The sequence below is a fragment of the Peromyscus leucopus genome, chromosome X, assembly GCF_004664715.2.
Source record: "Peromyscus leucopus breed LL Stock chromosome X, UCI_PerLeu_2.1, whole genome shotgun sequence".
In the NCBI taxonomy this organism is placed as follows: Eukaryota; Metazoa; Chordata; class Mammalia; order Rodentia; family Cricetidae; genus Peromyscus; species Peromyscus leucopus.
This window is the reverse complement of record NC_051083.1, coordinates 45,235,135-45,251,744: the sequence shown is the minus strand read 5'-3', so window position 1 is coordinate 45,251,744 and position 16,610 is coordinate 45,235,135. Positions and strand designations below refer to the sequence as shown.

General features: G+C 35.5%; 1 protein-coding gene across 8 annotated transcripts in view; it reads right to left on the bottom strand.

Annotated features, from left to right (window-relative positions):
- The window catches only part of Dmd (dystrophin), a 2,209,767-nt gene that overhangs the window by 1,490,745 nt on the left and 702,412 nt on the right, over window positions 1-16,610 (bottom strand). For all 8 annotated transcript variants that reach the window (XM_028881805.2, XM_037198928.1, XM_037198927.1 and 5 more), the window contains exons 8-9: window positions 4,129-4,310; window positions 2,883-3,014 (exon numbers count right to left, since the gene is read on the bottom strand). In XM_028881805.2, the coding sequence (XP_028737638.1) occupies window positions 2,883-3,014; window positions 4,129-4,310 (314 nt within the window). The remainder of the gene's footprint in view (window positions 1-2,882; window positions 3,015-4,128; window positions 4,311-16,610) is intronic.

Below are 16,610 nucleotides of genomic sequence, written 5' to 3'. Positions count from 1 at the left end.
AATCATATCGCCATTACAATAACAAGGACAAAGAAAAGACTGTGAGCAATGAAACAAAGTTTACTTGAGGACATATGAAGGTATATAAGCACATACAAAATTGTTGAAAATGAGCTAGAAGTGTGTCTGTAACTAGAGACTGAGAATAGTGAGAACATAGATATAGTATAGTGGTCATTTACATTTAGATTGAAGACATGATTAAATCACATTGATAAAATAATGGATAGACAGATAAAAATAGGAGACCTTCCTCCAGATTTCTATGCTAATGGGGTTGGAAGAGAAACAGGTAGATGTTGAAAAAAAAAAAACAACAACAACAACATATAGAACAGAGACATGAACTTCCTGAGTGTAAAGGTTCTAAAAAGTCTCACTGATGGTAGAAACTATTAGAATTAATGACATTTGTTCCATTGACTAAAAATATTTCTTTAATGAATAAATAAAGCAAAGTCCACAGAAGGCAGTATGTAAAATAACATCTATTAACATGAAAAGCCTCACAGGGTTTTGAGGAGAGAAGTCAGGTATATGGTATGTCTGCTTGTACAAATTTTAGATAGGATAAGGCTCCAGGAGAGAGAATCCAATGATTAAAAGATTATTCTGGATCTTTAAAATTCAAGATTAAGAATCAAGTATGTTTGATGAGCAAGGTCACAAGAATAAGGATTGAATACAGCTATAAATCAATTATCCTTCATTTATGACAGCTAAATGATACAATGGAAAGGCTAAATCACTCATATTTTGGTGTTTGGTATTTGGTATTTGGAGCTTGTTGACAATGCTTCAACTGAGTAAGTTAAGCAAAAATTTCAAGTTTGAGGCAAATGTAGATAATTGAGTTTTCTGAGATATTGAAACCAGTAAATATAATTGATGATATTTATGGTTTCTACATGGGAAAGCTACCTACTCAGAACTCTCTTATAAATAAAAAGAAAATTGGTGTTTTCCCACATATCTCCAAATGCTTGCATAAAACCTGGTGCAATTTAATCCAACTGGTTTGATTCCACTGTAAGTATGACAGGTATCACCTGTAGAGGACAGTGTAGGCTCAGTCCTCCAGAGACTTCAGTGAACATTTTGATAGTGTGAAAACATAAGGTCCTCAAAGCTAACTGTGGGAAATCATCTTCTGATGTGTTTCCTTTAGAAATAGTCACAATATATTATTTCTGGTCTCTTCCAACTTATCTTTCAAAAATTTCCGTTCTGATTCTTTTATAAAAGATAAACATTAGGTTTATTTCAGCAGGTTGCATTACTGAAAACAAATTTTCTGAGTATTTTATGACATATTATGTATTTAGTAATATTTAGACAAAGGTAAAGTGAACAAAATGCGCCTAAAATTTGTAAGATCATTTGCAATTATTTCATTAAGGAACATATCTGCGCGAGGCCTTAATGAAGTGATAATGAGGTAAAAATGTGCTACCAGAAAAGGCATTAGAGAAACCTAGGAAATGTAGCTCAGAAAAGTGATAATGAGGGAGAAAAGTCTCCTATCTTTGTCTTGGCTTATGTTCTTTTGTTTCAGAATGTAGGCTCTATCCCTGAAATCTTGGTGGTTTCCATGGGAGAGAGTTAAATTAAAGCAGTGTTAAGGGGTTGGATGTGTGAGAGAAGGGAGGATAAATTTAAACTTTAAATGGCAATAAAAATAGCACTTCTCATGCCAAAGAGATTGGCATAAGCCTGCAGTACAAGTGGGATAGAATTATTATTTACTGATAAGGAGGCAACTGTTGAAGACCCTTGTTTGAAATTATAGAATTAGTCTTTGTAAAACATGGAATGAAAACCAGATTAAAGAAGACTCTGAAACCTGTTTTCTTATTTAGTCATCTTTCCTCAGCATCAGAAGAAACTAGCCTAGGACAGAGGGCATATTTATGCCCCCAAACAGATGTTTCCTTTGAGGAGACTCTTTCAGGGTATAGAATATTTAGCCTCATCCATCAATCAGCTAAAACATGGATCAATAATTAAATGTATATTGCTGTCTTGAAAAAAATCACTTAGTCTCCTAAAATGTGCACTTTTAAATATACCAATAGGATCAGATTCATAATGCTAATCTATCATTCATAGCATAGGTTTGATCAAAGTTCCTTCCTTAAGACCTTTTCAAACTGTTCTGAGTGAAATAAAGATTTCTTCTCAAAAGCAATCCTGGAAAATTTATTAATTCTAGTATACTTCATTTTCATACCTTCACATATAATACAGGTCACATTTTTCTTATATTTTTAGCTTTCCTTTAATATTGTAAAGGTAGAAAATGGCACTAAATCTGAGTTGTCTGCATGACACTTTTCCTTACAAATACTACAAAATTTGTTTTATAATTACATAAGATCATTTAAAGTAGCTTGTGGTTATATATTTCTTAAGTAGAATATATTTTTATGGAATGAGTATATAATGAAAATATCTACATAATTTACACATAAGCTATCTAGGCATCCAAAAAAAAATCTCCCCAAACAGTAAAATTAATACAATTAGTACTTTTTATTTATATATCCAGAGTTTTTAGAATTATATATGTAAATTTTGAATGAGATTCTCATTCTTTATTAACACTGTCAGATTGTGTAAAGAAACTCTTGTAACTGCAATTATATCAGGCTTATAAAGTTACTATTATGAGAACTGCCTCTTAGTGAAGAATCAGTATTTATCAAACTTAGGTAGATCTCAGTACAGCAGATGATGTGAGGGAATCTAATAATAGCAGGAACAATAGAATGTATCTGTGGAAGGGAAAAAAGCACTGAAGACCTCATACAAGCCAAAGTAAGGTTAGATCATTTAGGAAGAATTTCTCTGGTGTGTAAAAGAGAGAGTAAATGTGGACAGACCTGTGAAGAAAAGGGGCTCCGTGTGGAATCAGAGGTGGCAACATAAGCAGCCTGTGTGTAGGCATAGCTCTTGAATCGAGGTTTAGGAGATGAAGAAGTTTGCTCATAGCCTTGTGCTAGACTGACAGTGATCTGCAAAGAAGTTGGGGAAGAGAGGGAGAAAGAAGAGGGAAAATGTGGTAAGTACCTGGGAAGGACTGCTTTTCAAGCCGCTAGAAAACAGAATATTGAATGGAAAGGGTGAGATCAAGAATTTAACCATAAACACACAATGATAGAAAAATCCAATACACTCTAAGACAGGAATTCACAGTTTGGGTCTTTCTGGAGAGCAGAAAAACTGAGAAGTTAATGAGGGCAGGATTTAACATTCAGGTTCCATAGGGACACTCTGCACTCTTGCAAAAATGGGCACCCAAAAGCAATTTCCCCTGAACCAAAGTAAATAAAGCCAGAATTCATCAGGTCAATAACTTGGTGTGGGCTAAAGATGTCATGAACATAAAAATAGAACTAGCTCAGTAGAATGAAAAAAATTAGAACCAAGAACTTTCCATTCTTTTAGCAAAAAGGTTTTTTCCTCATTGATTTTGTTTAAGAAAATAAACACCCGGGATACCCACTGTTGAGAATGATAAAAAAATGAATTAATAGAATGTCTTTGTACTTATACTGATGCAATAAGTACTTTTATCATATATACACATATTGTTGATTTAATTGGTAGTAAATAGGTTTTAAAATATCTTTTAAAAATTCAATAATCAAAAATTGTTTATTCATGAAGTTACCACCAAATGTTTTAAATGCATTTTTGAATAAAATATTTGCCCTTATTCTTCTTCTGACTTTTTGCACTTTACCATGGTTGATGGCAAACCTAAGTTTAATGAGTATATGAAATTTTCTTTAATTTTATTTCACATTGTACAATAGAAACACCATATATTATGCATTGTAAAATGATTTAATATAATACTTATTATAAATAAAGTGCATTTGGCAATGTTTTTTGAAAATAATGCCACATGTGTTACATGAGACTTAATATGTATTTGTGTTTATGTATATATGAAATGCTACGCATATATATAGTGTTTATGTACATATGAAATGCTATGCATATATATGCATATATACTGTTACAAAAATACAAATACATACATTATAAACATGTGTGTAAATGTGATACCTAAAGATGGACATAAAATTGGAAACATCTCTCATATTAGTGGTCCTGTTTTACCTGTTGAGAATAATGCATCTGGTGATGTAATTGAAAATGTTCTTCTCTAGTCACTTTTGATGGCCTGGGCAACATTTCCACTTCCTGGATGGCTTCGATGCTCACTTGTTGAGGCAAAACTTGAAAGAGTGATGTGATGTACATTAAGATGGACTTCTTATCTGGGTAAGTGGTAGCAACATCTGTAAGCACATTAACAGCACACATCAATTTTTGGTTTCTATATTTGAGACTCTGAAAGGGTAATGAACAAATCAATGTTACAGGAAGAAGACAAATTAATGAGCACTTGTTTGTCCATGAAAGTCCTCTAGAGACTAATTAGAACATGGCAATCAGGCCTAAAATGTCCTTGCAATTTTGCAAACCAATGAGACGAGCACTAGTTAATTTCTTTTTCTTGTTCACATAAAAATCTTCATTCTATAATACTTTCTCCCAAGTAAAACTGCCTAAACTAGCCCATCTAAGTGAGTAGTTTCCATTAGATAATAAACTATTTTTAATTACATGTTCCTTTGTATGGAAAGTTATATTTTTATGTTAATTAAAATGGTGCATTTATAATTAAATAATTATAAAAAGGGTTTAATGCTTGAAACCTCCTAATCAATTTTTTTCTACTATAACATTATGTACATAATGGAATTTCTCTGTCTTAAAATAAGCCATGTATTTTCCCAATAAAAATTAAAATAACATCAGCTTGGTTGTTTATGGATCTCCAAGGGACCACCTCAGCCAAAAGCTCAAACAAATACAACCTAGTCCCACCACTGGAAATCTTGCCTGTCTAAAAAAGATGGCCAGTTCAGAATCCATATTTTTCATTACTAGGACTCCTCATTAGGGTCACCTTCATAGATTCCAGGCTGATGGCAGGACAGATAGATGGTCACTCTCTGAAAACTGACAGGAGGGCCCCCTTGCTGAAGACAACATCCATGTAGCTTACTGAATGTAGAGAGGTTAAGCTGGTGCCCGCATTGAGCCTTCACCCCTATGTGCAGGAAAATACTCTTTGGGCTAAAGAACGAGAAGCTTGGACTCCAACCCAGTCACAAAACCCTCAACCTACAATCTGTCCTGCCTACAAGATGTGCTGGGCCAATGATGACACAGAATTTGTGGGAGTGGTCAACCAATGTCTAGTTTAACTTGATGTCCACACCATGAGAAGAAGCCCATGTCCTATATGGCCTGGATAGCCAGGGTCCAGTTACTGGATAGTCCAGAGACCTAGGGTAGAATGAGACATGACTGTTTTTTTTTTTTCAAATCAACAAAATGATTCCTAATGACATTCTGCTATACTCATAGTTTGGTGCTTTGCTCAGTTGTTGTCAGAGAGACTTCCTCAGGCATTAGTTGGGAGCTGGTTCAGAAACCCACAGACAAACATGCAGAGAGAGAATCTAAATTGGAGGTCTCCATCTGGTCCCTCCCCTAGGAAAATGGGGAACCCTGTGGAAGGGGGAGAAGGAATGATTGTAGGAATTAGCAGGTATGGAGGATACCAGGAAAACATGGACCACTGAATCAGCAAAGCAGGGCTCATATGGACTCACAGAGACAAAATGAACAAGCACAGGGCCTGCAAGGGTCTGCCCTAGGACCTCTGAGTATATTTTATGTCTCTTGGCTTGGTGTTTTTGTGGGACTCCTAACAGTGGGATTGGCTGTGTCTCTGACACTTTTGCCCTCTCTTGGGACTCTTTTCCTCCTATTAGGTTACCTTTTCCAATCTGGTCTGAGGGTTTTTGCCCTGTCTTATTCTATCTTGTTGTTGTGTTTGGTTGTTGTCTCTTGAATGCTGGCTCTGTTTTGAAGAGAAACAAGGTAAAAGAGGATCTAGGAAAGAAGGGAGGCGGGGAGGAGCTTTGAGGAGTCAATGGAGAGGAAACTGTGGTCAGGATGTATTGTATGAAAGAATAATCTACTTTCAATTTAAAAAATCAAAATAAAATAGTAATACAGCATATTCATTTGAATGTTTCTTAATTATATTAAAGTATTTGTTTATATTATGGTTTGTCTGTTAAAATAGTATTCCATTTCCCTTAGGCTTTCAAAATGTATATATAAAAGTAAAATGATAGTAACTTTTAAAGGTCCTTTTAATATTTAGAATTATTGTTTATCATATTGTGCTCACGCTATAAAATAGAAAATCAAGATGTAAAAATATTCCATTGTATGAAGTTGTCATTAATCTAATAAATGTTTAAATAAGTCCTACCAGTGGAATACTATTCAGCCTCTAAAACAAAACAAAATACTGCCATCTGTAACAATATAGATGAGTCTGGAAAATTTGTTAAGTAAAATAAAACATAGTGCTAAAAATCTCACAGAACAAAGAGGCAAATTCATAAAAGTACTGCAAATGGAAAATGTAGAAATCAAATTATTCCTATATCATATAATCCTTATAAATCATATAATCCTTCAATAATATACTTGCACAATTCTACCCTGGAGTTCTCATAAATAATCAGCCAAATAGCAGAATATAAAATTTTCAAATCACTTTTGAAAAAGAGAAATTTTTTGAATGAAATGTTGGAAAATGGGGAGGAGGAAAATTTAGCCAACTCCCTGGTTCTTCAACTTTTTCCTAAGCAGTGATTCCTAAAATGTATTTCCTAAACAGTGGCAACGATTCACTTCTGGAAGTCTTCTAGTTGTGAGTAAATTTGGCCCAATGAACTTTAGATTTTGAATGGAAATCCATTAAGAATGGAATTAGTGTCTGAGTAATCATGTTTATAAGGTGAACTGAGCCTACTCCCAGTTATATTGTCATATCCTCTGACCTGTACTTTCTTCTCAACACCTGGACTTCCCCTATTTGCTATAGAAGTACTCTACTCTGAGCTACCTGCGGGCACTCAAACACTCTGATTTCAAAGACTGGTTGAGTAACATCATTTTTGTCTTATGAAGAGTAAGTCATAAAGTAATCATTCTGTTTTGTGATAGCTGAATCATTTGATAAAATTCAACCAATGAGATTTATTTGTGCTTGCAGTTTAACTAACGAGAATTTGTTATGCAAGAGTACAGTGCATTTAAAGGAGAAATTCTGAATTTATTGCTAGACTTAAAAAAATATAGCTCTTCAGAGTGTGTGTGTGTGTGTGTGTGTGTGTGTGTGTGTGTGTGTGTGTGTGAGTCTTCAATATCTTTGGCTTCTAGTTCCTCACTTGTGAAGTAAAAGTTCATCTTCATCTGATCATAGTACTAGAAAATGCAAATACAGTAATGTTCAGGAAAAAAAAAAACATAGGGAATGGTCAGAAATTTAAATCAAGATACATGTTAATTTTGTTGAAAATGCAAAGATTTCTTTCTGAGCAAAGACAATTATTTAAACCCCAGATTAATCCAAATGTATTAGTTCAAAAATTTAAAAACTGAATAAGTGTTTGAGTGGGAGTATTATAAAGACATTAAAATGTAGTTTTTAAAGCATTTTAATAATACAATATACTATAATTAATAATAATATAGCAATAATATTATTATATAAAAATAATAGTATACCAGTATATTATCACATCAAGAAACATAATTTCTAATTTATGTAGATTTCAATAATAATTTTAGAGTGGAGACCATCCGTCTAATAATATTTCAATCTATGAATGAAGCTAGTATATTGTTAGATTGAAAACAACTATCTAATTAATCTTATCTATATATTCTAAGCTTATTATTGAACACACATATTTCATAGTTAGGTAATTATATTTTACATTGCAATAAAAGAATCTGTAAAGATCAAGTGAGACATGACAAACAGAGTTGCATAAATTTAATCTTCAGTGTGTCTGCACCCTTGAAAAGTCAATGCAAGTGAGTTTGGTATAAAATTGGTGCCTTCAAAAAAAAAAAAAAAAACTATTCCTGTCTTGGGCAGTCAAATTCTAGAATGTCTGATTAGCCAGCTGCCGAGCATAACCTTGAAATACATCTGGGAAATCTAAAGAAATGTCCAGACCATCCCAATCAAAGGCCAGATTTCTTCTCAGGGAAAAGCAGAAATTAAAATACTGTATTTTAATGCATATCACATGTAACAGGAAAGAACCAGGATTTTAAAGATAACATATGCATAAAAGTGCATGGGTCAGCTTTCTTTTTAACATGATTTAGTTATTTATTTAATTATGGGACACCATTCAGACACTATTGCATGAACAAATTTGAAGAATTTATACAAGGAAAAAAAACAAAAAAAAGCAAATAAATAGTTCTCTATTTAAAAGAGAATAGGAATAGATGAACTAGGAAGATTATTGTTACAACCTGGACAGTCAGATAATCTTAATGCAAAACAATAAGGACATACATGCTAGCAAAATTGAAATGGGTGGTTGCAAAAATAGTCATTCTAATGGATATAAAATGTTAAAGAAACCACTGAGGAAAGTTAACAAGCCTATCATTTGAAATTTTCAAATGAATAGGTCTTTGACTTTAAGTGGTATGACTTCTAAATGGTGGAGCATTAACTAAATTAATAAGGAACTCAATGTTTTTCGATTTTAATATTTTACAGGTGCTGGACTCAAGATATATGTCTTTTCATTTTCAAGTCACTATATGACAATATACATCAAAATGAAAATAAATCACTTGTGCAGGGACTCTAATTTTACATTCTTTAGCACTCCAAATGAAATGTTTTGCTTTCACCAGACTAATTAATCTATTTTTCACATTTTGTTCACTGGTTCTCATATTTGCTTCTATCCTCTATTAACAATTCTTCTCATTAGAGGACTATAAGTATAGTAGTGGAAATAATTTGCAATATTGAAGACGATTCTGTCTCCTAACAGCATTAATAAAAATAAAACAATGGCTTTAATTTATTTATGAGGAAGAGTAAATCATTTTATCTTACAAGCATGCAATTATTCTTTTCAATATGCTCATGATGCAACTAAAAAAATTATCACCACAACTCTATACACATAGAAAAAACAGTGGCTCAAAATGCACAGTGCTTACCTAATAACAGAAAGACAGGAAGGAAATTATGTACTTGAAAGTTTCTGCATTTTAGTGTGTGTGTGTATGTGTGTGTGTGTGTGTGTGTGTGTGTGTGTGTGTGTGTGTGTGTTGGGTGTGTATGTGGGAGTCAGAAGACAACTTAAGGGAGTTGGTCCTCTCTTTAAACTGTGTTGGTAACAGAGATTGAACTCAGGTCATAAGGCCTAGTGGCAAGATCTCTGCCCTCTTAGCTATTTTGTTGACTTTACAGAAGACTCTGGTATACTAAAAACTATTTAAGCATTTTGACCACTGGCCAAAAACCAAATTCCTGGTAATCATTAATATACAAGAACAATCTGAATATCAGGCATTTAACTTTACAAACAATGGTATCTAGACATGATTTGATTATGCAAAGCATTCTATTAAAATATGAGAAAATGAATTCATCATGTTACATTGTAGAAGGGTAAATCAGGAATATTGAGGATAGGGATATAAATAAATAAATGAGCACAGAGATAATTCTCGTAAAATGATTATATATTCTTTTTTCCTCCTCTCTCCATGATGTTCCCTGAGCCTTAGTAAAGTGGATGATAAAGAGATCTCATTTAGATGCCACAGGCTGGCAGAAGTCAGCCACAGGCCCTCCTAGAAGGAGCAGAAAGGCAGCTGCCACTTAAATGAATAGGTATGCAGTGTAGAAATGGGAGAAGGGAGGCACTGTGGAGAGAGGAGGATCTGAAGACATGACCACAGTAAGGAACACGCTGATATGGGCAGCCTAAGCTGCCACTTGGGGCCATGTGATGTGTAGGCCTATGATGCCACTGCAGGCCATGTCTGAGTCCATAGTCTTACTGTAATTGTGGTCTTTGTTGATGTCCATGGCTGGTGTTACCACCAAAGGCCATATGGATGATCGTGGTTTGGTCCCTCACCTGAAGCCCACCATGTTGTCTGAGTGCCATTCTGCTCCTGGGACCATACTAATCTGAGTGGCCTGTGCTGCTACCTGAAATCATGCTGACCTCCAGAGCAAGCTGCCACTAAGGGTCAAGTCTGGACCCATGGCATGGCCCTACTCTAGCTGGCATCTGTGTTGATGTTCATGGCCTATGTTGCCACTGAAGATATTATGGATGCCAAGGTTGTGGGAGGCCATCTGAGGTCATGTTGATGTTCCAGAGCTACACTGTCACTGGTGCCATACTGATCTAAGTGACCTGCACTGCACCCAAGGGCCATGGTGATATCCAGGCCCGAGCTGCTACCAAGGGCCCTGTCTGGGTCAATTATCCTACTGCAGCTAGAGTCTGTTGATATCTGAGACAGATGTAACAGTGGGAGTGGCAGGGGTGGGTGGGTGGGGGCATGGGAGAGCTGGCCCAGTGGCCTATACACCAGAAAGCTGATCTGCATCAGTGGGAAAGCTGCAGCCCTGTCTTGGGAGAACTGGCCCCAGTGGTACAGGGGTAGGAGAGCTGCTCCCAAACCTTGATGGCCCAGAGAGTGGGAAATGTATCCCCCCACATCAGCTGCAGCAACCTGAGAACTGGCCTTGCACTCAGGAGAGCTGGCAGTGTTAGAATTCCTAGCCACTTCCTCGGCTATATGACCATGCAGTGTGCCATCTAATAGCCAGGCAAGATGCTTAGTCATCCTGATGTAGTGGGTAGCTATTCCAGCTTTGGTCTGGAAGTTCCAACCCGCATTGAGGCTTCATTAACTGTTACGCCTACAAGGCAGGGCCAAGGGAGGGCCCTGAAGACCGGAGATTGGGACAGGTCATGCTCTCTTGCTGCTGGGAACCTGGGCATTAGAGGTGGACCGACAGAGCTCTCCAGAGAACACTGACAGACTACGCTGCATCCTTGCCAGAACCCTCAACCTACCTATCCCTTCATTTGTAAGTTACACCATTAAATAAATCTCCTTTTAACTACATGGAGTGGCCTTAATAATTTCACCAATATCCTAGGGCCTTATGTCCTGTGTAATCTGTGCACTGCATGATCATGTAATCTGCGCACAATGTGGTCATGTAATCTATGGGCATGTGGGTCATAGCTACATAAGCCCATATGCACATGTCAAAGGCAAATTATAAAAGTGGGTTCCACCTACTCCATCCCTCTTTTCCTGCATGGTCATTCCATAGGTCTATGCACATGCCTTCTATTCCATTTCCCTAATAAATTCTTATAGTGGATTTTATTGTGCCTCGTGGCTTCTCTTGCATGGTAAACAGTGCCACTTTAATAAATAACATTGCTCTGCTTCATAGAAAACAGGTAGTCCTGGTGGAGGTCTGGACAATATTTAGGCCTTTGAGTTGGTCCACCCTCTAACATCTACCCCAACTACTACCTTCTGGAGCACATGATGAAACTGATCCTGTGGAACCACAGCCACAAGATCTCCATGAATCTAGACAATATCAAGATATCTAAAAGGAGTTTTGGCGAGGGTCCAGTATTGGTGGTGTAGCAGAAGCCAGGGGCCTTGAACCAGACCAACAACTCATTGCAATGAATATTTGCAAGCAATACTGTTTGAGCAAAAGGGTATAATACAACAAATAAATATATGATGGAGAGGCAGGAAAGATGGAGGAGCAATGTGGTTTTTCTGCTTGTTTGTTTGTTTGGTTGGTTGGTAAGTTTGTTATATTTTTTATTTTATTTATTTTTGGGTTTTTTTTTGAGACAGGGTTTCTCTGTAGATTTGCACCTTTCTTGGAAATCGCTTTGTAGACCAGGCTGGCCTCAAACTTACAGAGATCCACCCGCCTCTGCCTTCTGAGTGCTGGGATTAAAGGCGTGCACCACCACTTCCCGGCTTTGTTTTATATTTTTTAAATTCACTATTTTTCTTTCGTGGGAGAGGCTACAACAGTGGAGAGCAGACATGGAAGGACAGAGAAATAAGTGGGATTGGTGTACATTATGTGTAATTCCCCAAAACCAATAAAATATGTTAATAAAAATAAAAATTAAAAAAGAATGAAATTCACTAACTTTAGTAATATATAAAAAGAAATACAACTTATAAAGGAAACAAACAAGCAAAGATTTGCCATTTAGGGCAGAACATTAGCAATCTGTCTTCAGTACATGACATGGCTATTATTGATTGCACTCATGAACCCACAATTGTGGAGTTTACCAGCACAATATCAAGCCAATTCAAATTCCAGCATAGATAGGGAAGGAACTCAAATGGCTCCACCCCTAACGCATGAGCTTTTGGATGGTAACAACTGCTAGGAGAGGGTACCATTCTTTGGGAATATGGCCACTGGTAGTATTCCCATGCTAATTGGACTTCTTGAGGAGAGATTAGAAGGAAGTTCAGTGTATGATCATATATCATTGTATATGTTATGAATTTCTCATATACATTCTCAAAGAAAAACAGTGAATTATTCTAGTGGGATGCTAAGTTGCTAATATGTAATATTTATAATAATAATATATAATAAGTATACATATTTCAAGGAATGGTTATTTTCAATATATGTATATAACTTCTACTGATCTAATTGCATTATCACTTAGTTCTATTTCATGTTATAGAATAGTTGACTTCCATATTTCATGTTATAGAATAATTCACTTCCATAATTGTTCTGTATTAGCTGGACTCTTTTTTTTCTTAAACAGAAATGAAAATTATACCTTCTTAATTCCAGATAGTCTTAGAACAAATAATGCACAGGAGCTAATCAGAGAAATATCAATAAAATGAAAATCTCATCCAAATGGATGTTACAAGTTTCATAACTTATCTTTAAGTGGAAAAATACTTTATTAAGCAAATACCTTGCATGAACAAATGATCTAAGTGAAATATTGTGTCTGTACATTTTCAGCTCGGTTATAATTAATATATTGCATATTTACAAGGTACTCATTAAGGGTGTGCCCTACTGAATTACATTTAAGTATTTTCAGCTACATCAAATGTCAGGGCAGCTTTTCATTACATATCATCTAAAACTAGAAGAATAGAAACTAGATTGATCTGACAATTAGAAGCTGATCAGTGTTGGAGACTATTGATAGAAAAACATTTATACTTCCTTACAAATCTCACTACATGCCAATTATAGGAAGAACTATTAGAGTTACTATCTGAACAAAAAGAAGTATTTTGACTTAGTGACAAATACATCCTTAATTGTCACCTGTTGGGTTAGTGCTTTGATTTTTGACCTAGCCAAATTTACTTCTTTATTCCCTATTTTAGAAAAAGGGCAATAAGTTTTGGTAGTAATCACGGGTTCTATATTCTTTACTACAACAAAATATTATATTTCTACTCACAAATTTTCATAGTATTAGAAGAAATAGTTGGTAAATAACAGGGTCAGATTGGAGATATTTATTTCAAGGGAAATAAATTTAGTTACTTATTGTGGTTCTCCCTGATCTGAAGAATTATAAAGCAAATATGCCAATGACCACTAGCATATTTATCAGAAACTATATATAAAATCAGACCTTTCTGAAACAAATACTGTAATATCTTCCTGGAAACATACTATATCATATTTATGATAGACACTGTTGTGGCGTCAGTTATCACATGCTACATTAGTGGGAGTGGTATAATACTGTCACACAAAAAATTCAAGAATTCTAACATGATAGATAGTAAAAGAGACTTTCTTGAAGTACTGCCAAGTTTTCCAGTCATCCAACAGAAACATAATGGACTACTGCTGGGATTCAGAGTGTCTAAAGCACTAGTGGAAGCATGCTGATGAAGCATAACCAATATAGTTGCGAGCTTTAGCACACATTTTGCTCTTCATAGTACTAACACAATTGCATTTGAGCATGGTTTGGTGTTTTCAGGCCTCCACTGATATAAGTGGACCTTTCCAATTATAAACACAATAATATGTATGAATGATAAATAACTTCCAATGTAACATGTAATTTAAACATCACAAAAACAGGGATAATCAAAAGTAGAGCAACAACAGAGAAAAGTACATGTGCAAAAGAGAATAAGCATCAAAATCATATAGTAAGCAATACTGAAGACAATATTTTTAATAAAAAAATGAATCAATGATGTCAAACAGGCATAATACATAATAGAGAAGACAAGTTTACCAGCTACAAACTATTCGATTATGATCATAACTTGTCTTCAATATGCTAGAGAAATAATGGCATAAAGCTTGTGAGAGCAGTCAACCAATATTTATTTGGATTTAAGGCATACTCTATGAGATGGAATCCATCCCTGACACTACGCAGGTGGCCAAGGAAGTGAGAAGAGACAGGCCAACCTAGGGGAGAAGAAAATACTCCTAAAGGAACATAGCCTTAAAATTACTCCTAATGACATTTTGCTATACCTAGAGATCAGTGTTTTGCTCAGCCATCATCAGAAAAGCTTCCTGCTGCTACAGAAGGGAAAAAATAGAGGCCTACAGCCAGACAATGTGCAGACAATGAGCGACGTTAGAACACTCAGTCCTAAATTGGATGTATCCATCAAATCTCTCCTCTCAGGGCTCAGGGAACCTTGCATAAGGGGAGACAGAAAGATCTTAAGAACTAGAAGCCATGGAGAACACCAAGGAAAAAAGATCTTCCAAACATTACCAAACCAACACACATATGAAGTCACAGAGACTATGGCATCATATACAGACCTGCATGGGTCTGAGCCGGATGGGATCCCAGTGCTGAGAGGAGAAATGGACATTAAACCCCCATTCCTAACCCAGAAGCTATCTTCAAATGATAACCATTCAAAAATTAGTTTTCTCCCATAGTTTCATTGGGGACACAAACCACTTTTAAGGGAAGGCCCCATGCCTAACAGTAAATGGCCAACAGAAAAAAACTTAGTGGTGTCTTTTGGAGGTTTTTTGTCTCATAATATTTTGTCAGGGCATTTTTTTAAACTTTGTATTTTGTGGGGTTTTTTTTTTTGGTTTTTTGAGACAGGGTTTCTCTGTGTAGCTTTGTGCCTTTCCTGGAACTCACTTGGTAGCCCAGGCTGGCCTCGAACTCACAAAGATCCACCTGCCTCTGCCTCCCAAGTGCTGGGATTAAAGGCGTGCGCCACCACCGCCTGGCCGTATTTTGTGTTTTTAATGGAATCCCTGAGTGTATGAATGTGTGTCTCTGTATATGTGCTTCTTCTGCTCCTTTCAGGGTCCTATTCTGGTTTGTTTTTGTTTTACCTTATTTTATTATGATTATTTAGATGCTTATTTAATTTATGACAAGAGACAGAAAGGGTATGTGTGCATCTGGATGGTAGGTGAGGTGGAGAGGATCTTGGATGAGTTGGATGAATGGAAACCACAATCAGAACATATTGCATGAAAGAAAAATCTGTTTTCAGCAAAAGAAAAAATAGAGGTAAAATTATAGGTTTTCATACAAATTGCAAACATTAAATATACATTAAATAATAACATTATTTTGAATACTGAATTGAACTTTAAGAATATGAATATTTATTGAAAATTACTGTATGATATGTGTAATATACTGCACAGTAATGAAAGCAGGTGAATGCTAAATTGTTCATACCACATATTGCCTAAATTTTTGTGACTCCCTTCTAGGCTCCCAGCTTCTGGAAGGTGATTGTATAGTTAGCCATGTTACACCCAAGATTAAACTCCTCACTCTCTCTAAAATCACTAATTTCCCATCTACCACCAAATCTACATATGGAAGTAGAGTTCATGTGTTAAATCAAGATTGCATGGTAGAGATCATCTATGATTTTTCATCATTTCTGAATCTTTTTATTTGATTTATTAACAAGCTATATGTTTTCTTTGTCTAAAAGGATATATCTGTCCACTTGTCTTTATGATCACTATTACTATCTCACCTAAGCCATAATCCTCATCTTCTGGGATCAATGTGACCCATCCTAACTGCATTCATGTCTCTCAATCATAACTTTTTAAGTCAAAAAATTAAATTCTTTTTTTTAATACAGCGTTTCTCTGTGTAACAGCCCCGACTGTCCTGGAATTCAATCTGTAGACCAGGCTGACCTCAAACATAGAGAGATCCATCTGTGTCTTCCACCCAAGTGCTAGGAATAAAGGTGTGTGCCACTACCACTCAGCCACAAATTAAATTTTAATAACATCATTCTTGAAGCTTTTCTGATACTCAACAGTTTTTTAGAATAAATCACCACTTCTTCCATGCCCTGCCACATGATTAATGTCACATACATTACTGATTGCAGAGCAATGGCTTCTCTCTGTCTCTTTGTCTCTTTGTCTTCATGTCATAAGAAAGGTTCTTTTACATCTCTTTGTTTTTATTCTTATTACTCCTATTTATATATTCATCTAAAATATTTACCCATTATTTTTCATGCTTTTGAAGTACTGATATATATATATGTATATATATATATATTATATCATAGCTCATAGAGGAAGTTCCTCACAAATGCATTCGCTAATCACCTTA